The sequence below is a fragment of the Podarcis melisellensis genome, assembly GCF_964234715.1.
Source record: "Podarcis melisellensis genome assembly, chromosome: Z".
NCBI classification, from domain to species: Eukaryota; Metazoa; Chordata; class Lepidosauria; order Squamata; family Lacertidae; genus Podarcis; species Podarcis melisellensis.
Genome location: NC_138547.1, coordinates 29,261,572 through 29,286,010, shown reverse-complemented (window position 1 = coordinate 29,286,010; position 24,439 = coordinate 29,261,572). Strand labels below are relative to the sequence as shown.

Here is a 24,439-nt window from a genome sequence, read left to right as displayed (position 1 = left end):
TCATTTTTGAGCATAACAGATAACAGGGGCATGGATCCAGGACCTCAGCTGAAGATCTATCAGAGCATGTAGGCTCCTGTGGAAGGAGGCAGTCCTTAAGACGAATGTGGAATTTGAGGTCCTCTAGATTATGTTGGCTTGAAATGCCATCAGTCCCAGGCAGCATAGCCAATGGTCAGGGATGATGGAAATTGTATCCCACCAACCGGAAGACTATCAGTTCCCCACTCCTGTTAAAATATCCTATTTCCAGGCTGCTTAGGGCTTTAAAGGTCAATATCTGCACTTCGAATTGGGCCCAGAAGTAAATGGGGAGCCAGTAGAGTTGACACCACACTAGGGTCATATGCTCCAATTCGGACTCTTGCTGCTGCTTGTATCTTTGGGGAACCTCTGCCTGTTCTTTAGCGCCAGGAAAACAATAGGCAGACTGTTTCCAGTTGCTTTATGCAGGGAAAATGTGGTCTCCTAGACTTGGAGATCTCAGGGCTTTCCTCCTTTACATTCCAACTTCTGAATCAATTATAACTTCTTTTAGTATAATTTTTAATGATTTTTTTATTTAAAAAAGCTACAAAGAAATACAGTAGCGTGCATACAGAAGTAACATTTCCATTAACACAAAGTTATACTATTATACAGAATTAGTTACAACTTCTGATGTTCTCCATGTCTGCTTCTCATTACAAGACTTGGATTGGGAATCGAAGACGAAAATATCGTCTAATGGGAATTGAAGTCCTCCCTCCTCTAGGTGGCCCTGCTCTTTTCCCAAATCAATCTGATTCCAGCAGTAGATCAATAACCATTCCAGAAGATGATGCTTCGACAGATGTTGGAGATGATAATGACAGGAATGATGAAGTTTCAATATGTTTATCAGAAGGAAGCTCACAAGGTATTCAAACTTGTCACTAGTATTATATTGTTATTTCTGTTCAATCTTAACCTAATAGTCTGAATGTTGCCTGAATGTTGCCTCCCTTTATTCCAAAGCTACTCCCAGGAAGTAACTAGCATTTGGATCCTAAATGCATTTACTTGGGGCTAAATCTAAATATGTTCAGGATTACAAAGTTTTCCTTTAGCCCTGGGAAATCCCCAAAAGATAAGGAAGCAGCCTTATAAAATGTCAGACCATTGGCCCCCCACCTACCTCATTGGCTATGTTTACTGGCAGCAGCTCTCCAGAGTTTCAGATAGGGTCTTTCCCAGTCCCACCTGGAGATGCCCGGGATTGAACTTGGGACCTTTTGCACACAAAGCAAACGGCATACCTTGTAGCAGTCAGTTGGGCAGTGAAGGCAGGGTGGTGTTGCGTACCTGACTTGCAGTTAGCAGCACTGCTGCTGCTTGCTGTGTGGGGGATGGATGAGGCATAGAGAGCCTGTTGTTCGGTGGGGATGATGGCAGAAGTGTTGGATTGACTTCACTGCTTGCATGTGCTGCATTCAGCTCCCCTTGCCATGCTCCTGCCTCAGTGATGCTTGCCATTCGGAAGCCAAGTGCAAAATGGCTCCTCGCCTTTGCTTACACCTCTGACTGCTACTGGGCATACCACTGAGCTATAACACTTTGCCAACTGAAGACACAGCTGAAAGTTAGAAGTGGAGAAAGCAGGATTTGCTAGAAGAAAGCATGTGCTCAGTTGAAATGAGGCTCATATTGCATGTGGAAGTGCCATTGTACACATTTACAAAAAACACATGTCAGGGAGTGAGAGCTGGATCTTCGAGTCACAGTGAATGTGGTTTGTCCCTCAGGGCCAGAGAGGATTGTTCAGCCACCTCTCTGGATTGAATACATTGTTGTTGCCATGAGGATGTAGGATAAAGCTAGCTGCTTGGTAGCTTCTGTACATCCTCAGTAGTTTGTTCCAGATTTTTGAGGGTGTGATTAAGAATGGTAACTGCCAGTGCTTTTTTCCTGGGGTTACTCAAGGGTACACAATACTGGAACCTTTTTTTCTAGAAGAAAAGCACTGGTAACTGCAGCGTGGTTTGTGTAGGTGGCTTTCCCCCATCCCACCTCAAGATATTAGTTCTACTCAATGAAGAGGCATCAAAGTGCCTGCCACATGGGAAGATGTCTAGAAAATGTCTGCCTCTTCAAGCCCCATCCTTAGTGTGGAAACCAGTCCCAGTCAGGGTGGTGATCAGTATCAGTATTTTTGAACATCTCCCATTAATCAGTTGAGCAACAGGCAGGGCCAGCTGTGTAATAGGGTGGCTGGCCTTTCAGGAGGAAATGGGTATGACAGTGACCCCTTAACAAAAAGCCAGTTCCTTGCCCAAGTGAAATAGCAACTGTAATTCAAACTTGACTACATAGCAGGTGGTAGAGCCACAACAGCATTGATTTTGATGCAGTGTTACAAAACGGAAGAACCAACAACTTACTTACTTAGGAGTGAACTTGCAGTTGCACATTTCACTAGCTTTACAAGTTCAGCTAATTGCTCCTGGTGTTTCTGACTAGAGCAAACCCAACAAAGACTTTGGCTTCTGAACTTCAAAAAAAAATTAGACACATTTGCAGATTTGTATGCCAGGCTTGATCTTATCATTTTGTTTGAACAACTTGCTGAGAAAGTGGCTGAAGAACCCGAGAACTGTTGGGAGCAAACTTGTGATGGGTTTGTCAGAATTTCAATTATAAAAAGAGTAAGATAACATAGAATTGGTTGAAGATGACTGAAAGCCAAGTAAGTTAACAAAGTCTGCAGATCTTCTCTGCCTTGGGGTGAAGGAATCAACTCCTCCAACAGGACAGTAGAGAAATAGTCAGAACACACTGCAATTCAAGTGAAAAGCTGCCTTAATATTAATTGGGTCTGGCACTCTGACACTTATGAGATGGAACTGCCAGGGAGAGGCAGGAAGAAGATGATTGTAATCAATACCCCACACAGCTGCAGGATAAATACAGAATTTCTTAGGAGCAGAATAAAAAGAGGCTTGGTTATTATCCACACACACACACACACACACACACACAGCTCAAAACTTGTTCAATCAGAGGAGAACCGCTGGCCCATGGGCCAAATGCGGACTTCCAGACCTTACTGTCAGGCCCTTGGAGCTCTCTCTAGGCCACAACCTTGCCATCCCTGCACAAAGCTCAAGTATTCTTATCTTGCCTTAACGTGTCCTTTAATATGCCTGAAATATGTGTATGTATAGAAATCTTCGTGTGACTGGAGTGTAGCGCACTGTAAATATGTCCATTGCCCTGCCCTTTTTACCTCTGACCCCACCCATACCTGGCACACAGCCCTGGAAGGTTGTCCATGGCAGAATACAGCCCTTGAGTTGAAAAAATTCCCCACCCCTAACTTAAAGAGACACCAATGGGACTCTAGGACATACAATGGATCTGCCATTCAGTATTCAGTTTTAGCTGTCTTGTGTACTTGAATTTTGGTGGAACTTGGCTACTGTTTTGGATAGAGTAATGTGCTTTGATGCAGATAATCCTCAAAAAGAAATTCCTTTACCATCCCATGATGATGGCATAGTGATCCTTATAGCTGGACTATAGATTGTAAGATTATTACGGTTTCTAACAATGTTAGCTTCAGAATATGACTACTTAATAGTCCAGAATCTCTATGTTAAAACTAAAGGTTATTTCTTCTGATTGTGTAAATTAATAGGCAGCAGAGGTTGTATTTGGAGAATGGATCATTACTATAAGCTTCCAGGTTTAATTCAGTGCTGGAAAAAAGTATGGTGTGTATGAAATGGGCAGCATTTTTTTTTTCTCTGTAAGGTGTGAATTGCATAACACCTTATGAATTCAGGAACTTATTCTAGAAACACATATTTTGTTTCATTTCTGTAGAAGAACAAAGTGAAGTTCTTCAGAATGAAGACACTGGCCACGGAAGAGAAGACCAGGCTACTCTAACTGACACTAATGGGGTACGGATGTTTCCTAAAACTTAATAGTTTGATTAAATCCAGTTACTTGGATGGGCTGATGTATGAAGGGCCACAGTTTTTTCCATTGTTTTTCTGGTAGGTTCTATATTCAAGGCTCTTTTATGCAAATACAGAAACTATGATGTGCACAGAGTCACACATCCTGAAAACCTCTCAATTGGTTAAAAACAACCAAAAAGATGCAGGGGCATCTGATGTTCTAATCGTATGTCAGTACCTTTTTGATTTCAAAATGAAAAGCACCATTTGCCTTTTCAGACAATACAAATCATAGACGATGAAGAAGATGGTATGATAAGTGAAATAGAACAATTGAATTGTCTTCTGGAATTCAAAGTAAGTAACTCCTGTAGAAAACAGCTAACATTTGTATACAAATAGAAAGGTGATTAATCAGCTTAAACCCAAAGTGCAGGCTTTGTTCAAGGAATCGAAATAGGAGCCTGAAAGGACAGAATTAGTTTGGAAGAAATTCAAAAGAAGCAATGAAAGACACAAGACATCAAATGTTACCTTAAAAAAGCAAACTCTTAAATGATAACAGTTTGTTTTTTTTTTACAAAATATTGAAAGCCCAACATTCTTCAGTCGAAGGCAGCTTTCTTTGGGGTAACTGAAAAAAACTAACATAGGAACTGATGAGCCAACTAAAATACAGTTGATTATAAACTTATATAAAGTTTAAAATAAGTTTATAATATATCATAAACTTAGGCACTATATGGAACAACCTATTTTTAATGTATCCAATGTCAGAGTAGACCCATTGGAATTAATGGACATGACTAACTTAACATTTACTCTGAGTAGGACACAACCCATTATACATGGGACATTCTGCAAAATGAAAACTAATCTATTTTCATTTTTGCCTTAACACTGGTGAGCTGGTAACGGAAGGGAGAGAGATAAGGAATTTATTTCAGTCACACAATACAACAATTCTGCTGTTCCGTTATTGCCAAACTGTGTGACCCATTAACCTTTTGAGGCAACCCATTTCTGCTTAATGTCTCTATCCTAAAACGTACAGTGTGCAGGAACTTGAGGGTGGGTGAGTGGTGAGGAAGGGGAATATTGCCAACTAAAACAGTTCAATGTCATGAGGATGCATTGAAGTTTGTGGGGATATTATTGCATGCTCGCAGGCAGATGGCGCAAGACCCAATGTTTAGGAAGAAGCTGCTGATTGCTTTGAAGACAGACGGCTGTTCCAATTTCAGCAGCTTGCAGATTACAGCTGAACATTTGCTTTTGATGCTATATGAGCAAAAGCAGTTGGAAACCGTGACAACTGTTTTTTGCCAAAATTGCGAAAGGTTACATGTGTACATAAGAATTGGGGGTGGCTTACTTTCAATTCAGACGCCCTCAAAACAAATTTCAGTTGGTGTTAGAATAAAATATGTATTTTTTAACTAGAACTTTACCTACAGTGAAATGAGTAATGTCTTTAAAGTACGCACAACGTGTGCATAATTGATGTCCATGCATTAATTTCTGGACTCTGCCTTCAGGATAAGAGCAGTGCTGAATGAATGTGTGTGTGTGTGTGTGTGGAAATGACCTTTTCTTAATGTCACTTGTCACAAAACTGAATGTCTTGTTGTGACAGTATGTCCTACAAAACCCTGTTTGTTGATTTTTTGAATTATGTTTTGACATGTGGGCTTCTTGGTCACATAGTCCATTTGCATAAATATACATGTTTGCTTACATAGGTTCCCAACAAGCTTTTATAGCCAGTAAGAAAATTGGATAAGCTTTTTAGCACCCCCAAGCTTTCTGTGGACTCCACGACAGCTGTTTTGAAAGCCACTTTGTACTGCCTGTTTTCCTCAGTTAAGGGGCCAGTTGTCCAGTGGTGGTTTATCGCTGCCCCCAGCCCACCCTTCTCTTTTTTAAACAAAAACAAAAAACAAAATATATTTAACTTGTGAAGCTATTGCTGTTTGCTTTACTGCTAAATGAAAACTAGCAAACACCTGTGCTAAGCGGAGTCTGTTTGATCTCTAGCAGCTTCTTAAACTAGGGTAAGGAAAACAATTTGCCTTTCCCCCAACTTTTTTGTGGTTATACCATTTCAAGAGCTCTGGAGTAGGGTTTTCTGGTTTTGTAAAATAAAAATAAAATTAAAAAATCAGCATATTCACTACAAAGCTCTGTAGGGGTTAAAACTGCAACACTGATTCATTATTTGATGTTTTTGTTTTTAAAATGTGTTAATACTATTAGGGTACACTGGACCCCCTCCCATTATTTAGGGTGAGCTCAGTATTTCATTAGGGCATTTTTTGCTTTCTGATTTGTCTTTTTTTTTGTCTTTGTCTCTCCCCCCCCCCCCCCCAGGCTTCCTCATAGCCCAGAGAGAAATTTCAGTTAGCGTTATCAGGTCTAATGAACCCTATTAGCTTTTTAAAATCCAATGCCAATATTTTAAAATTTCTAATCTGGAGTCACTTTGAAATTGATGATTAACTTTATTTCCAGTTAGGACTTCAAAAAGAATTCATTGGAACCCCTACAGCAGATACAGTTTTTTAAAAAGTTGTTTGACAGTTTAAATGGCTTTCATTCAATTTTGATTCTTGAAATAAGTATAAATAAATATTTTATTACAGTAGAATAACTTTTATTGTAATAAAAGTTATGGACAGCAGCATCCCTCAGGCCTTCAAAGGTGCCTTACAGTGCTTAGGAGTTATGGGGAAACCTCTAATAGTTAAAGGCCATGAGCTGAAATAGCTCTTTCAATTCAGAGCAATATGTTTCCAGTGGTTTCCCCACCGGAATGAACTCAGCATATCAAGTAAAACTTAAGCGTGTTTCAGAATTTGTTTTGCCCATTCCTGTTGTCTGCCCTGCAAGGCAACTACCAAATGGGATCTGGTGTTGCAGCCTTGCATTTCTGTGATGTTAGAAGTCATACTGTGGTTACGCTTTGCATGAATCAGATGTGCCCTGGAATAGGATGAGTGTTTTTATTTGTTGTTGAAAAGGCTAGTGTAATGGCTACAATGAAGGACTTAAGACGTTTCTATCCGTTTCATTTAGGACTGTGAACCACCACTGTTTTTTGCACAAGTTCAGTGTTGCTGCATTGTGTAGTTAATCAGAAATGAAAGTGCTAAGTTCATAAGGGATAGCTTAGTTGATAGAGCATGAGACTCTTAATCTCAGAGTTTGGGGGTTCGAGCCCCACATTGGGCGAAATATTCCTGCATTGCAGGGGGTTAGACTATAGATGACCCTTGTGGTCCTTTCTGACGCTACAGTTCTGTGATTCTGAAGTCCTCAACTCAGAGCAAACCACAGTATGCCAATTCAGGATGCTGACTTGCTTGGCATCACTAGTTAAAAGGTGGCTGAGGTAACAGCCTTTTGCAGGCATCCGTAGGACTGGGCTATAAGGGTAGTTAGCACCATCCTTTATTTGAACTTGAAAAAGTCATTGCCTTTCAAACATAAGGATAACAAGCATCAGGCTTGTAACCTTCAGAATATTCTTAACACAATGCAAAATTAACACATGAAATCCACCGCTACATTGATGGCCACTCATGTAGGTGGCTTTAAAAGGAGAGTAGACAAATTCATAGAGACTAGGTCTGTCACCAGGTATTTGTTCTGGTGTCTTAAACAAAGTTTTATCGAATTTTTTGTCAAAGACAAAGCAGTGCATAATTGTGGAATAAAATAACAACAGCAAACCAATCTACCAAATTACAGTCTTTCTTCACTGAATATCGTATGGTATTTAAATACTCCATAGCAAAGAATGGGAAGCTGGAGGGATGTGGGAAGATCCCTCCCTGTCAATATATCATGTGATGTCTGTATGGAACCCCCATATTCATGGGATGTTTGCCACTGAATCAGAATGCTGTACAGAAACCTGTCCTCCAGCTTGACGAAAGTTTTCATCCCCTGTGATAGGGACTCCTATTTTTCTGCCTCTTGGGAAATTTAGGATTTCTTTATAATTTCAGTATATACAGCATTGAACTTACTTTATTGCTGCAAGGTGGTCGTGGATAGTATACGTGTATTTTTCCCTTTCATTAAATATTTCTGCAGCCTCTCCAGTTGCCTGAAAAAGCCCTGTGGGAGAAGTTAACCTCATGACATATTTACATTGCAGTATGGGACGCCAAGAAGGCATCCACTGCTTTCATTTTTAAGGGAAGTTCTTCCTTTTGGTATTAAAAACCTAACTCCACACTGATTTCTTTAAAAAGTAAAAAGACTTCATTTAAAAACAGTGAACAGCTGTCAGGTAGACGGTAGGCAGCCTCCCCAGCTTCATGTACTTACAGGAAAGCAAACTGAGAACATTATGGGACTGTCATAAAATGCAGTCACCCAGGAAAGTTGAAGAATGCATACAGATCATCAAAGAGATGACCCATAGATGGGAAGAAGGGAACTCAGACCACCACTTGGACACCATAAAAGTAAAGACAACAAAAACCCTCCACCTGACACATAAAAAAATTTCGCTGACATTTTCAGGCCCCTTTAATAATATTCAAATGCAATTTCATCAATCATTAGTTGATAGATTATTGTCAAAAAAGCGCAGGAGACATTTTTTGGCATGATACCACTGAATGCCATTTGCTTGGTGTGTGTGTGTGTGTGTGTGTGTGTGTTTCAGGTCCTGATTATGGACATCTTACTAGCCACTGTGGAAAACCTTTGGTGAGAATGTTCTTAAGGGTATTAATCAGATGTCCTGCAACTACTTGGCTGTATGTGTAAACAAGACAAATGTATGCTCTTGACATACTTTACTTGTCCAAATTTGATCTGTTCTTTGTTTTAAAATGTTCCCTTTTTATATTTCCCCCCTGTTGTTGTATTAAATGAGGAATGTAACAATCAATCCTTTCATAGCCCAGTGCTGAACTTCCCCCTGTCACACGACTGCTCTGCCCTCAAAATATATTTGCTCAGAAAGTACACTGTGGAGTTCTAATTTGCAAGTCATCCTCACAAATGAGGAAAGGGAAATCATTCATGCTTGCTGAAATGTTTTTCTGCGTGCTGTCTTTCTTCACACCTTTTATTTAGGAAAGCTCACATCTTTTAAAGGGGGGAGGGGGGAGCCCTGATCAAGCCCTCTTTAGAGGAATCGCAGTGGATACCTGTGCAATATTTCTAGTGTTGTACTCACAGCAGTGTTTGTTGAATGAGCCTTGTGGAATGTCCTCCTTGTATCACTCCCCTGTGATAAGAGAACTGGAGGTGGAAGGTGGTGGAAGCACTGCAGGCTAATCTGTTTTCAGGCTAATGAAGAGGGGAAATGGAAATTTGCAGGGAGCAAAAAGGGGCCATCAACTTAGCTTCTCCTCACTCCTCTGGACTTGCTGGAGCTCTCATCACCGTTCCCTAGTGTGAGGCCATTCACACTTCCAGTTGTAAAAGTTGCAGTTATCATGGAGTGCAGGGCAGTGTCTGACCTGGTGGTGACTTTACCCCCACAGTCTCCATTCTAGTTGGTTCTTGCTGGCTTGAGGCTCTGAATGCTGCTGCCCCTCAATCACTAGTCTTCTCCTTGAGTGGGCTGTATCTGCTCCTTGCCAGTCTTGCTGCTCTTGCCTCTCCTCCAGGGCCTGATTGGTGCCATCTATCCATAGAGACAGAGATGGGCTCCTTCTCTGTTGTTGCTCATGCATTCAGAGAGGGCAGGTGGACAAGCAGCAATCACAAGAAGGAGCCGCAAAGACAGAAAGCTCCACTGATTGGCAGTGGTGCCTTGGTAGGTGCCCAGTGATGCTGGCCCTTGCTCCAAATTAAGCGCTCTGCAATAAACAACTGGGGCTGTAGTTTGACTTGGAGCCTTGGTTGAAGCAGGCTGGAAGTACAGCTCTGTTCACTAGGCAGAAGATACTTGGTACCAATCCCGAGGGATCTTTCTCCTCTACACACATGGGTGGTAACCTGTTCCCAACTTACCTGTACAGGGTTTTGGAACCTGAACACAAGCAGACCTGATTAGACTAGACACTTTGGTAGCCTCAGGTAGAGAATATCTGTTAAGCATTCTCTCTCTAGATTTTGCCCATTGTTGATACTGTTCCTTGCATACTTTCAGATTTTCAAGTAGAACTTCGTTCAGTTATTACCATGTATTTGCAACATAATCTCTTTTTTAAAAAAAAACCAAAGAAACAGCTAGGGGTTTTATTCATATCAATCTGACTTGGAACTGAATAGCCTGAGTTAGTCCTTTAATTTCAGTGAGTCTGCTCTGCATATGATTAACAAAGGGAACAATTTGGTTCATTGTACTCCCGAGGATGATCTTTGGAGTTGTGCATATATATGTAATTCCCCCCCCCCCTCTCCACTTAGACCCAAGAAGTAAGGTTCGTTGAAGAAGACCTGGAACATGAAAAAAAGAAATATGTTGAGCTACAGGCTTTCACTCGGCGTTTGATACTTGCTGTCAAAATGGATGATAAAGAACAGCAGCAGGTAAGACGAAAGTGTAAACAGCCGCGAAGATCTTATTTTATAGAGGTGTGCAGCGACCACAAATTTTGCCTTGAATCTCTAGCACTTGGAAGCAGTCCAGTCTGCTTCAGATCCACTCTGTGCCATTCTGATTTAATTTTTTGTTTGAGTCTGAATCTGATCTGTAAATATGAAGCTCATTTTTGTTCCCATTGACTAACTGAGAACCTACAAGCCTCTATACTGTTTTTTCCTTTTCACATAGATGGATGAAATTTGCAGACAAGAGAGCACATCCAGAGTGAATTATGCTTGCAAAATTTCAGGCAGATCCATGCCAGGCTTTTTATGCAAGGAATTGTTGAACTCACTTTCTTTTTTCTTTCCTGCCAGAATTGGGTAAAAGTTTCAGGCATGATCACCCCTGCTGAGTAAATGAAGCCTGCCAAATATCAGAAAGATAGGTGCAGTGGTTCTCCCACATGGGCAAACTTTATTGGTTGGGGTAGGAAATAGAAATTGTTATAAAAAGCTATAAATGTAACTCTCTTTCTCACTGCTCCTCCCTAGCTGAATACTCTCAGGGAAGAAAAGAGAGAGAGAGCAATAATTTTTAATTGTTTGTTAAGAAAAATATTTTAGTCAGGCAGGCTAAACCTAAGCATTCTGATAAGGGTTCATTTCAAAGGAACTATGGTACCTATGCAGTCTGCTCCTCTGTACAGTCATACCTTGGTTTTCGAAAAGCTTAGTTCTCGAACATTTTGGCTTCCGGATGCCGCAAACCTGGAAGTGACTGTTCCGGTTTGCCAACTATTTTAGGAAGCCGAACATCCGACAGGGCTTCCACAGTCAATCAGAAGCTCCTGCAGCCAATCAGAAGCCGCATTTTGGTTTCCGAATGTTTTGGAAGTCGAACAGACTTCCGGAACTGATTCCTTTCAACTTCCAAGGTACAACTGTATACGGTTATTTAGAAATAAGCTCCACCAACAAAACTAAATTATTTTCAAATAAGCATGCCATGAGCATGTTTAAGGCAAGGCTCTTTGTCGCCTTTGCTGCAAACAGGACTTGCCGGAACTCACCAGAACTCAGTTCCAGCACCTCTCTGGTGAGAGCCATTGTCATTCTAAGAGAACAAGGGAGCTGTTTGACACCTCTTTTTCTAGAAAAATAGAAATAGAAAAATGGCTGCAGGAGATTAGTACATCTACCCCTCTGAAAACATTTTTAGATAGTAAAGCCTGCATGATCTAATTGAATTATATTTCTAACACAAATAAAGTACCTAATTGTTAAGAGGCTTATTTAATAAATTTATACCACAGTATTTGGGCAGCTTACATTAGCCATTGAGAACAACTAATGAGGCCCTGCAAAAAAACTTAGCAGTGTGCAGTTCTCTTGTTTAGGGTTTCATCCAGCAGTTGCTCTGTAGAATGGTAGCACTATGAAGCAGTTGCTGAGATCTCCTTTCTCTTTGCCAAGGAGTGTTGCTTTCCTTGTTTGCCCTCCAAGGAGTTGGGTCAAATACGAACTACGGTGCAGGAAAGTAACCAGGACTGCTACTCCACCAGAAGCTGTTGCAGCTTCTCATTTATTTATATTTTGTATTCTAATTCAGGCACTTCTGGCAGACTTGCCTCCAGAATTAGAAGAGATGGATTTCAATCATTCATTTCCGGAACCTGATGATACCTCGTTCAGCTTGTCGTCTTCATCGGAGAAAAACACCTCGGACAGTTTGTGATCTTTGATGCAATGCAATGTACTTGCCTAATCTGTATGTTTTGAACAAATTGCATTTTGTTGGCCAGTACCCTTGAATATGAAGGTGGGGGGTAGGGGTGGAGGTGGGGAGACTAGCAGCCTCGTTAACTGGGGGAGGTAGGTGGTAGCCACAAATTCTGAATTTTGTTTTTGTTTTTTTATTTTGGTGAATGTGAAAGCTACTTGAGAAAAATACACTATGGTTCTAGCATCTATTCCTTGGTTATTGTACCTTTTTATTCATTACTGACCTGCTTCGGTAACAAAGCCCTCCTCTGAGCAGGGCAATAAGTAAAATGGAGAAAAAGTTGTGAATTATGCTAACAATTCAACCATACTTTCCTAATCTAGCCCACTAGTTCTGTTCAATGCCTTTGCTCCCTTGCCCCTCCTCAGGTAGGTTAGCAGATCACTGGAAATTAAGGCTTTCAGGAGATCAGTGAATAAAAGTTGGGCCCTCACTAAAACGGCGATGGTGATTCCAAACAAGGGATCAAGCTAAAGAAGCTTGCAATTGTACCTAACAGCAAATCATTGCTTCTTCTCTCTTCTCCACCTTTCTCCAATGCCTGAAAAATTATTGGAAGAGTAAAGCTAGCTATCTTAATTGATTTCAGTAAATTATATTGTGCATAGTGGCAGATAGAAATCCTGAACAAAAATAGTTGGCTTTTTTTAAAAAAAAAATAATGCCCAAATGCTGGGAAAAGCAATAATTTCCAGTAGCCCCAAGACTCTCTTCCATTGTACATAGTGAGAGTGTGTGGCAATAACACAGGAGAAGTCACAAAGGAACAGCATGTACACAGATCCAAAACTTGCATTTGACTTCTGTAGCTTATTTATATGACCAAGCCTCAGCTGAAGGCTGCCCAGAAGATGCTTTTGTAGTTCACAGGGGAGCCTTCTCCTTGGCTGAGACTGAGAATCAACAGACAGAGCTTGGGAACCTGAGGACTGAGAGAACTGTTGATAAATGATGTTCCCAATGGAAGTACTTACTCCCTGGCATTGCTATTTGGAACAGCTGCTCAATTCAAATATGAATTAGCCTAGATTCCCCCCCCCCCAATACCAACAACAACAACACTCACTTGTGAATTGGCTGTGGCATACAGACCAGTAACTTAAAAACACTTTTAATATGTTCCTGACTTGGAAGTCATTTATTTCAACTTGTTAGGCAAATACGAGCGCATGCAGAACTGAGCTCGATGACAAATGCATTTTAGTCACCCGTATCTGTTGCGTGGGTCGAAATCTTGATGTGCATCAAGTGTTCAAAATAATGAGTTTTGAGATACCCAACACACACACGTCACTATTTCCCTAAGCTCTTAGGACTGAGTCTGTTTAACCACTTCAAGAATTTTTATCTACAGTTGCATATGTTAGATCTTTAATTGGATGTTGAAAGTGTTAGATACTCTCTCTCCCCCCCCCCCCATTGCCAAGAAAGATGTATGGTTTGCTCTTTGGGATGCCATTTCTCTTTTTAAAAGACACGTTTTATTATTTCTCTGATTCAGTATCAAAACTTGGTGTGAAAGAGCTGTTATCCTACTCCCAAAGTAACCTTGCACATCATTGCTAGCCTCCTTCACTCTGTCCATCACAGCCTCAATGTGTAGCTCTGCTCCCTCCCTCCCTCCCTCCCTTTCAACTGCTTTGGTCCTTGCTTGAAATGGCAAAGGGAAACAGCTTCAGTAGAAAAACAACTCTCTCCCCCCCCCCCCATCTCAAGAAGACAATTTTAGTGGCAAAGAGAGAAGAGGTGTTACAACTTGACTTTTTATCCAAGGGCAATTGCTCCGTGTCCCAAGGTGGGGAGGCAAATGACGAATTGCCTCTCTGTATGATAGTTCTAATCGACTTGGCTATGATCACAGATGTTTTTACTGCGCACTATAAATATATAGGATACTGTTCTGCACCCAAGAATTCAAAATTCCTTGCCAAAAAAGGATGTATTCCTTGGACCTGTACGATATATCCTGATTTCTCTTATTTGACACAGTTCTGTTATTTTTGCTATTTTTCTGCATCACTCGTGATTTGCTTCATTCTGAGGAGGGGCAGGGAAGTATTCAGGACATTGAAGCCCCTACCCCCACTTCCCCATGTCCATTGGAAACCTCATTCAGCCATCCCTCCGGGTTCTGTAATTTCAGGAGGTATTACCCACAGAGCAATAAGGGCTAGAAACCTGCTGCTTAAAAATGAAAGTTGAGATTCTCAGGAAGCTTTTAAATCTCTTCCCAAGGCCATGTTGTATATCTCCCCACCCCCACCCTTTGCATCCTCCTGTAATCATGTCGCAGGCATAACTTACGCTGTGAGGAGTAAAATCCACCAGAAAAGTACTTTCAATTAAAAAAGAAATGAAGAGAGTGGGAGTGATAGGGAAGAGGCAGAAGTGTAGTGGGTAGCAATGTGGAAGAGGGAGGCAGTTAGAGAAAGGAGGATGTTTGGACAATAATGGGGGAAAGGAAATGGGAGAAGCAGTACAGCAGGCACATATTGCCGAACCCTGCGGTTATTTTGTGTCATGCAAGTCAAAGTCCTTTCAGAGAGCACAGATTTTGATTGTGTGCCATTAGATATTGTGGAAAGGATCTATACAAGACCTAATGGACCTGCACAGTACCTTGATGCTGGAAACCTTTTTCTTCCACTTACTTCAGTTTAGCACAAATGCACTGCTCGCTATAGCTATTGGGTTGTATCTGACTAAGTCATACTTGGAACGGAGCCATTGCCATTAATGGCTCTCAAAAGCCATTTATTTCAATGGGTCTGCTCTGAGTATGGATAACATTGGTTTACAACCTGTTGAGTGTTGGCAGTTAATTGCTTTTTTCTGCCCTGAGCTTTCTATTGGTCATCGTAGAATGCAAGTGAATGGATGTGAGTAGAAAGGCAAGGCATATCTCTGAAGAACCCATAATTTGCTAACCTTTCAATGAAAAATTTAGTTTTCTGTACTTTTGACTACCTCCCACTTAGGTGCCCAGGTTTCCCCAAGCGGACTCACATTTTACTTGGCTAGAAGTAAAATGTGAGAACTTGAATACTGCTTAGGCACGTCCCTTATGATTGTCCTGGAAAGTCCTGCATCAATTTTTATTGTTTTATCAATCATTTATTGATGCACTTCCCTTGTGCCAGGGAACTCTATTCCTTCCCTCAAGAACCCTTGACAGTAAAACATTTTTCCAGTTTTACACGCACAACACAGCCAGTGTGTTTAAGGGCTTGGGTGGGATTTGAATATAACTCTGCAAGACTTTAATTTTAACATCTCGGGGGCCTTGTTTGCATATTCTTGTGCACTTCTTGATGTCATGGAATCTTAGAGTTGGAAGGTACCCAAGGGTCATCTGGTCCAACCCCCTGCAATGCAGGAATTTCAGCAGCTGAAATGTATGACCTGACTTAGCCCAAAAATGTATTTTATATGGATGTGACTGAGCCGCAATAGCTGTTTGATAGAGTCTTGCAATCTTCAAGTGATGCAAATGTGCATTTTTATTTATTTCTATTTATTTTATTTATTTAACTGTCTGTGCCAGCCTTCTACACTCAGGTTAGTTTGCAGCGGATCATAAGCCTGTTTGAATTTGTTAGCCTGTATATTCGGTACAGCAGGCATTATGGGGAGAGCCTGTGGCCCTCTGGATGCTGCTAGACTCCAGCTCTCATCCACCCCACCTTGCCGCTGCCAATGGTCCAAGGGGCAGGATGGGAGTTGAAGTCCAGTTAGCTCTTGGAGGGCTGTAAGTTCCCTGCACCACACCCATCAGGTTCTATTCGGGACTTGTCTTTTTACTAGAACCTTTAACATGAACCCAGGTGATCAGACACAAGGGAAGTCAGGACTCCCTTTTAACAATTCTATAAAATGGAATTTTGGTGGAATCGTCTTGTGTAGGGGATAAGGGCACTTGCAGCTGCTGTAATTTTCTTTTCTGTACAGCTGCAGGAGTGGCTGGCACACTCTCTCAATCCCTCTCTCTCAATCAACCCAGAATGGTAACATTCTGGCTGTGCCACCTGCATCCTATTTTGATCTGAGTTTGGCCCACTTTTTAGATCCTTGCGTTATGTGAAAACTAATCCACAAAGACATGCTATTCTGTACCCACTTAACCTGGGAGTAAGTTGGGGAACTAACTTCTGTGTACGGTACCTTTTCTACCTTGGTGATGTCCCCCATGTGCAAGAACCCAGTGACTTTACCACACTAACCAACGTATTTCATCCAGATGGTATTTATATGAGGGTTGAGTTGCGTAACTATTACAACTACTGGAATGGTCTTTGATATTTGGCATTGTATTATGTGCGTTCACAGAGAAGGTATTAATGTTTGGTTTTCATTGGAGAACCGTTGGGAAAATCCTCCCCTGCTCATGAATTAATGTTAACTATGGATGGATGGGGTATAAATTTAAATCCTGATTTATTCAGATGACTATAGCAAGAATAGCTTGGACAAATCATCACATTCTAGTTTAATGCCTCCTAGCTGCACCTGGAATGTGGAACAGTTTAATGCATTAAAACAACAACCACCCAGTACATGCTACCTCTGCAAGATGACATCGCTTAGAGGCCATGCCAGACTATAATGTGACATTTCCCATCCTGTGGCAATAAGTGACTTGCAGCCAATAGTCATTTCCTAACACACACCAGCCTTTTTTTTTTTTTGAACATTGCCTATATCTGGGGTGGCTCACCTGAGACTCCCAACTCCCTCCATCCTCAGCCAGCATGTTCAAGGATTAGGGGTGGTGGGAGGTGGAATCCAGCAACATTTGGAGGGCCACAGGTTGGCCAACTGGCCAGATAACTGCTGTTACAGATTTGAACTATTTTTTCTTTTGGTAATATGGTTAGTACTATGACGGTAATTGATGGCTGATTTGATAGGCAGGTTTCTGTGTGTGTGTGTGTGTGTGTGTGTGTGTGTGTGTGTGTTTTAACCACCGTGAAATATTACTGTATTGTTAAGGCAAAACACTGCTGGGAATGTTTCCATTGAGGTGAACATAATTGTACAAGCTCCCCACAGCATTGTGCCTCAAAGCTGCAACAGATATGCTAAATAAGCTGGTAGCTGCAGGTATTTCTCAAACCTCCATCTTTCTCTTGGAGTAGCTGTTCCAGTGTTTGTTGCAGTGGCTGGAGTTAATTCCGATGAGACCAAACTCTACCTTTTGTAATTATCCAGCTCTTCCTGCTACTTTCCGCATAGAAACCTCTTAGCTGGAGATGCCAATTGGTTTGGAAACAGGTAAAAAGCAACTTCTTCCTCCCTAGTCGCCTCCCTTGCCATACAGAGGAGTTTTCTTCAGTTGAAGAGTCTTTCCTCTTGTTAAATGCTCCCCTTTTCTAGCCTGTACAATAGGCTCCGCCTACCTCTTGGGCCCAAACCAGCCCACCCTCAGCACTGGCTGTGCCTCACCCAACATTCCTGTAGCTTTTTTTAAAAAAAGCCAAGAGGGCACAGAATAGTTTAAAATCCAGTGTGGTTCTACCAGAACTCACTGACGCTTTATGAAGAACACAGAAAGCCACTGCCCACCCATGTCAATGTGTAGGTTGGAGCTTAATTTGTTGTCAAAGGTAGCATATGTGATATAAAAGTGACTTGTTAAAAAAGAAAAAAAGGGGGGGTTGCAATTTTTTAAATGACTCTCATCTATTTTTCCTCTGCATAAAATTCATAGGTATTCATAGAGCAGCCTCCTAAAATAGTGCATTTAGTTCTCTTCCCCACCTAGAACATTTGTAGGAGTTAGATCAGGTGTTTAAAAAGAACTGACCAGCTGAATGAATTAATGATATTTTCTAAGCAAGAGAGGGAGCGTGATGTGCCCTCCATTTGCTGGACTGTATTATGGTTTTGGCCTTTTATCTGGCTGCACTTGAAAATGAAGTGCTTGCGATCAGCTATGATCAGAGTCAGAGTCACCAAGACAATTGAGAAAAAGGTGGGTGTGCTTCGGGCCTGTTGAAATCAACGAGACATGCCACGGTGAGGTCCTTAAGACTTCGGTCTTAAGTTGATTTCATTGGGACTCGGACATTGCAAAGGTTGTCTTTTAATTATAGCAGGAAACTAATGACCTAATGCCAAGGTTTGTGGTTGGTTTTAAAGGAGCAAAATTCAGACACGCCTATATCCAACATCCTGTAACACAACAAAATTGGGGGGGCACATGTGTTGGCAAATGTGTCACTGTGTCTCTTGCAGAGAGTGCGTGGAATCTGCTGACTGAACATTTGCTTGGAAGAGACACATCTGTGCAGAAATGAAAGTCTGCTCTGCCCTCCTCACCGCTGCCCCCAGCATGGAAGGCAGGCAGCAAAGCTTTGAGTAACTAAAGGAGCAGGAGTCAGCAATTCGCTGTGCTTCCCAGCTGTTGAAAATGCTTTTTTCCTGGGGTAAGGAGATCAAGGGAAAGAGATTCAAGTATTAGCTCCTTGCCCTTTCAGCTCCTTGTGTTGTTGTAATCTTGCCGCCAGAGGACTATCTCCTGCTTATGCGTACAGTACATGGAAAGCAGGAGACTGCAGCTGAAAGAAAGATAATGTCATTTTTATATGAGTTGGTGAATATTCAAATGCAAAAGCTCTCACGTCCTTTCCCTACCCCGCTGTCTGTTATTAACTGGTTCACTCCGTATCTAGTTATATGCAAAACAAATTTGGGATTTTTTAAATAAAAAAATGAGCATACTGTATAACTGTTTAGAGCGAACAATCTTCACTCTGTTCATTGTTAAGCTGCTAGCAGCTGTGGAGGTGGTCCCAGCACAAAATGGTCAATGCATTCTCAGTACGTAAGCTACCCTTGTAAAGCTCCCAATTTCTTTTTCTTTTGTTTGCTGTAATAACACTTGACTTCAATTTATCTTGAAAGCTTCTGATGGTTTTCCTGTATTTTGTGTTGTGCAAATACATACATACATACACATATATATATATATATATATATATATATATATATATATATATTACTATTAAAATGTGCCAACGAAGTTGAAGTGAATATATCTTTAACATAACGTCCGTTGGACCAGTTTGGGTAAGTTTTGTAAATTTAGTGTGATTTCAAAACTGAATTTCTCTTATGAAAGTCAGTATTTGTATTGCAATTTTATGACATGTAAATGGTATGTGTAGCAAGAAGAATTATGACAGATATTTAACTTGAGTACCTCCACTGCAACCCAGGACATAAGATCTTGGTTTATTGAAAAATGGATTCCATCCATTTGTATTGATCTTGTTTTTGCGTGTGTGTATATATATATAAGGATATTTATAATCTTGTATTAACAAAATCCATCACACAACAAAGGTTATTTCATTCATTAGAAACCTACTCAGCTATTTTTATATAAACTGTTGGTTGCTGCCTTAACTTTTTTGTGAAAATTTGTGCCATAGAATTTTTAACTTATCAACAGATAGTTTACCAAGTTTGATTTGGTCCACACTTTAAAATAAAATATGAATATTGTATTTCAGTTATTGAATAGTTTTTAAGTCACCTATTTTGGTTAAAGATTGTTTTTCTAATGTATCCATTTTGTATAACTGCATCTCTTTTTTTCCTTTTTATTACTATGTTTTTTCCTTTTTAAAGTTAATGCATCCACACTGAAATGCACGCTTTTTAATAATTCCAGAAATGGTCACTGTTTTTTTGTTTCCTAAGTTTTCTGGATATAGTTTCACAAAACTTTAATTAATAAATTGAATTCGTTTGTTACAAACTTGTATCTATTAAGTCAAATTGGTTAGCATAAAGGGCTAACTGTCTTTGCTACCTTTTGTCTATTACACTTAAGGATATTTTTCTATATCTACCAAGTATGAAAGACCGAAGAAATTCAATAAAGGCTAAGTGATTCGTTTTCCTACATGAAGTTTTCAGTTTCTATATTCTCAATCATTGGCCTTGTATGAGTTCATCACAAAGTAAAATCTGAATCTCACATTTTTGAAGTCTGTCATCATAGGAGTAGGAGGAATAGTGATAAATTGTGAAGATGGTGATATTTATAGAAAGTACTACTCACCAAGTAGTGAACTTATGTGTTGAAATAGTGGTGCAGGGTTTTCACCTCTTATGTTAATGTTCATTCTTGACCATATATTCCAGGGGGCTTACCACAATCTTAGTGAGGTCAAGATTGGTTTTGTTTTGTTTTGTGGGGGATGGAGGAGTTTGATGTTGGAAACAAACTAATCACTTCTTTAAATCAGATATCCCCCATTGTAGTTACTAGGAGGAAGGTGTTGGGTGGTTTTTTTTGTTTTTTAGCATTCTGGCCCAAGTCAAAGATTGAAAGTTCCCCAAAAATACTTCTTTCCCCCTTCTGCCTATTCATTTTTCAGTGGTACATATCAGCCCAGAAGAGAAAGTTGCATTAAACAGACTTGCGGAGAAGTGGGATATAATGAGGACAAAAAGACATCTAAATAAATAATAAGAGCTCCTTTCCTTCTGTTCAGACCACCTTCTCACTCAGGCCTTCCCTCTGTTTTGCTTTCAGCAAGCTGAGACACGCAGTCTCGGGCCACTGATCCTCTATTGCTCTCTGCAGCTCTGTTGCTGTTCCTGCTTCACGGCCATGTTTCTTGCCTTCCCAGATGGTTGCAGGAGGACACAGATCCTGCTGCTCTCCTGTGAGTCAAGAAAAGTCAAATGTGAAGCCCCATTGAAGGTTCTTTAGCTCCTGGAAGCTCTTTGGTAATGCTTTTCTCAGGTTCATTATTACCTTATAGGAGCAGCTTACAGATGTTTCCTTTCCCTGTTCCTGCACCTTGCCAATTTAGACTGGCTAGACAAGATTGTAGGAAGATACCACTCAAGTCAGAAGCCTTACTGGACAGTGTTCTTACTGGAGTGGTGCAATGAAGCAGGAAGCAAGCACCATGGCTGTAGATCTGCTACCCAATTTCATAGGCACTGCACCTCAATAGGCCAGGAAAGTCTTAGAAAGTCATATCCTAGGCCATCCGGGGTTATGCCTCCACCTATCCTCACTCAAGGACAAAGAATCTCTGAGATAACGTTTGTAGCTGGTTTTTATGTGTAATGATTATTTTAGTACACAAGAGGTTTTCCAGATTACTATTGGCCTTTAATTTAATAGCCTATGGTGTAAACTGCTTAGAGATCTGTTAACATAAGCGGTATATAAATTGCCGAAATAAATAAAACCCACCCTGGAGGCTTATAATATGGGATAAAGCCTTGAGATGACGGAAAGAGGAAGAATCACCCATGCCCTATGCTTTGCAGCTGTCTAGTACACCAGTTGTTGCTGCTCCCACCCCCTCCAGCACACCCCGTCACTACAAATTGAGCATGGCCAGTTCAGGGGTGCATGTATAGTGCTGGGGGACGGGCTCCAATCCTAGCATGAACTGATGGGAAATACTATATATCAGTGGTCTTCAACTAGTGCCATGGCACCTGGGGTGCCAGGCACTAGCCTCTGTCCCTCTTTCCTTCCCTTCCTCCTCTGATGCTATCTCATGTCTCTGCCTCCCAAAAGCTTGCACAGCAGTTTGTTGCAGCAGCCCTGGCCCTAAGCTCTGCTGGCTAATGGTGCCACTTGAAGGCACCTCTTTTAGGGGTGGGGTGGGGATGCAGCTCAGAGATTAGGGGTGGCAGCTGTCCGGAGGACTCACAAGGAGAGGAGGCTGAGGGAACACTCCACAAGGGAGTGTGTTCGGAAAAGGGTGAGAGGCTGCTAGCTCTGCAGACAAGGGGTGACCTTACTGGGCTCCTGAGCCCCACAGGAGTGCCACAGAAAGAATGACGTTCAAGGGAGCCATGGACTCAAAAAGGTTGAAAAGTCTGCTATCCATGTTCACAAGCCCAGCAGGTTTTCTTCCCAAGTGGGGATCTAGGTCAGCCTTCCTCAACCTTGGCCCTCCAGATGTTTTGAGACTACAATTCCCATCATCCCTGACCACTGGTCCTGCTAGCTAGGGATCATGGGAGTTGTAGGCCAAAAACATCTGGAGGGCCGAGGTTGAGGAAGCCTGATCTAGGTGTTGATCCACATGTTCTTGTGAGTCTCAATTCCATGACTACAGTTCATGTTGGATCCTGTTTGCAACTGTACCGCACAGCAGGTTCTGGTCATAACAGATTCTCACGAACAGGATCTATCCTCTCGATCTAACTAGGAGTTCCTCATTCTGTAGCACCTGGCTGCCCAGAATTAATAGGAGGATGTTTATTAAAAGTCATATGTCTCATTCAGTCCAAGAAGCCCAACTATAAGCATAAATAGACCTTCCTCTGGATGATGGAGGGGATGATGTTACTTTTCTTGGAAGGAGACAACGCAGTACAGGTGAGACCATCCAAAGTTCCCAGAAACTGTGAAAAGCAGCCTTCCTCTTGATTTCTGCCTACCCTGAAGTATATGCGGCCTTGTCCCCAAGAAGATTAATTATTCACTAAAGAGAGACTAGATCTGTACCAAAGACAGGCCATGAGAGTGCCGCATCTCAAGAAGAGTAAATAGGGATGAAGGAAGATCCGAATACTTTACCTCTTTGCCCTTTACCTCTTTACACAGATTATTCATTTCCAGGTCATTCAGTGGAGGGAGTCTAGGTGAGGAAGAAGTGGGTTTTGCCACATCAGATTCCAAGGATTACATTTTAATAGATCTTGCTGACTGGTTCTCACATCTGGCTCTGACATGTACCTTGCACTTTGTGGAATTAGAAACATTTGTCTGCACTTACCTTCTTTGGATCCTTGAATTCTTAGTCCACATATGCCCACCACAAATCTGCCTTTAGCATGCAGAGTTTCTTTGTCACAGAGGAAAGTTATATGTGATTTTCTCATGTGTATAAATGTGTGTCCTTATGCTGGCTGATTTTATTTTGTAGTGGAAGCAGCTGTAGGTTCCTGATCCAGAGCTTGCTTCCAATATGGATCACGGCCTTCTGCCGGCTTTCCACTGGAAATCTTTCTACGTCTGTGTCTTCCTCCCAAAGCACTGTTTTCTATAAACAGCATGTCTGGAGGCAGGCAAGAGGGAATTATCAGCACACACAGACAGTGAGAAAAAAACCTGGCTAATGAATCCACTCTGGAATGGTAGCATATCCCGCCTTGCAGCCCTGCAGCTGATTTCTCTCCAATATAAAACCAGCCAGGTTAAGCACATTCATTTAAAGCTTAAGAGTAACATCACGTATAGTTTGGCCCTGTAATATTTTGCAAGACACGGAGTGCAATTTTGTAAGGTCTCTACTTAACGGGCATTGTAGTGATACCTATAAAATGTCTTTGGCCGGCCCAAAACAACTCCTTATTGGATGAATAATTTTTGTAATGGTTTTCATTACAGTGTAGCGCAGTTCTTACTTCCCCTTCCTCACCACAAACTCTCCTGAATGTACCATTAAATTCCACACTGTGTTGAGGATTAGAACTCAAATCTCCCACGTCCATGCTGAGTTGTCATTTAAAAGACTGTAACGGCAAAAAGCCCAAACACCCACTCATTAGGTTCATCTGCACGGCAATTGCTATATAGGATTCAACGATAAGAGGCTTATTTCCCCACCTGTTGAACATTATGCTTTATTATCATTGCCCATTTATTTATTGAACGCTTCCCCAGTATACAGTGCTATTACTATTATCCATCCATCCATCATCTACCCCCACAGCTGCAGGTAATGAAAGGTAGCCAGGCCAGGAGCTGCACTTTACAGCAAAACACTAAATGTGAAATTGCTTCTCTTTGCTCTGTAAGCTGGTACAAAAATCCTGGTTAAAGCGGTTTACTTCCAAATGTTTATATATGGGACAACTGATCTCAATGATCACGGGTAGGAGGAGGAGTTACGCTAAGACCAGACCATGTCATTACCGAGGAGGCAGGTTTAGTCGTTATTTGAGGACTATCCCTGCCTCCAGGTCCGGTCTTGTCTGGATGGATACTGGAATTGGCAAGGGTAGCAATGAGACTAAGGAAGAGCAAGCTGAAAGGCAGTACCACCTTCTGGTCTAGCTCTAAGGAAGGTAGGGTAGTGCCCTATCTGCTCCAGTGATAAGCCTTCATTGGGGAGGCATGACTGGTTGTGCCTTCCTAGATGCTAGCAATCTACTGTCTCTACAAGTGGAGGTCACTATTATTATTATTAGCCACTGGTGCTATCAGTTCATCTCTGCTTCACTGCTTTGTGTCTGACACTAGTTC

At 41.4% G+C, this 24,439-nt stretch overlaps 1 protein-coding gene across 7 annotated transcripts in view; it reads left to right on the top strand.

Moving 5' to 3' along the window:
• HDX (highly divergent homeobox) overlaps positions 1-13,735 on the top strand; it is a 44,967-nt gene extending 31,232 nt beyond the window's left edge. For all 7 annotated transcript variants that reach the window (XM_081897375.1, XM_081897371.1, XM_081897373.1 and 4 more), the window contains 5 exons: positions 691-898; positions 3,844-3,923; positions 4,203-4,280; positions 10,302-10,424; positions 12,031-13,735. In XM_081897375.1, coding sequence (XP_081753501.1) covers positions 691-898; positions 3,844-3,923; positions 4,203-4,280; positions 10,302-10,424; positions 12,031-12,156 — 615 coding nt within the window. In that variant the 3' untranslated portion in view covers positions 12,157-13,735. The remainder of the gene's footprint in view (positions 1-690; positions 899-3,843; positions 3,924-4,202; positions 4,281-10,301; positions 10,425-12,030) is intronic.
• The last annotated feature ends 10,704 nt before the right edge of the window (positions 13,736-24,439 follow it).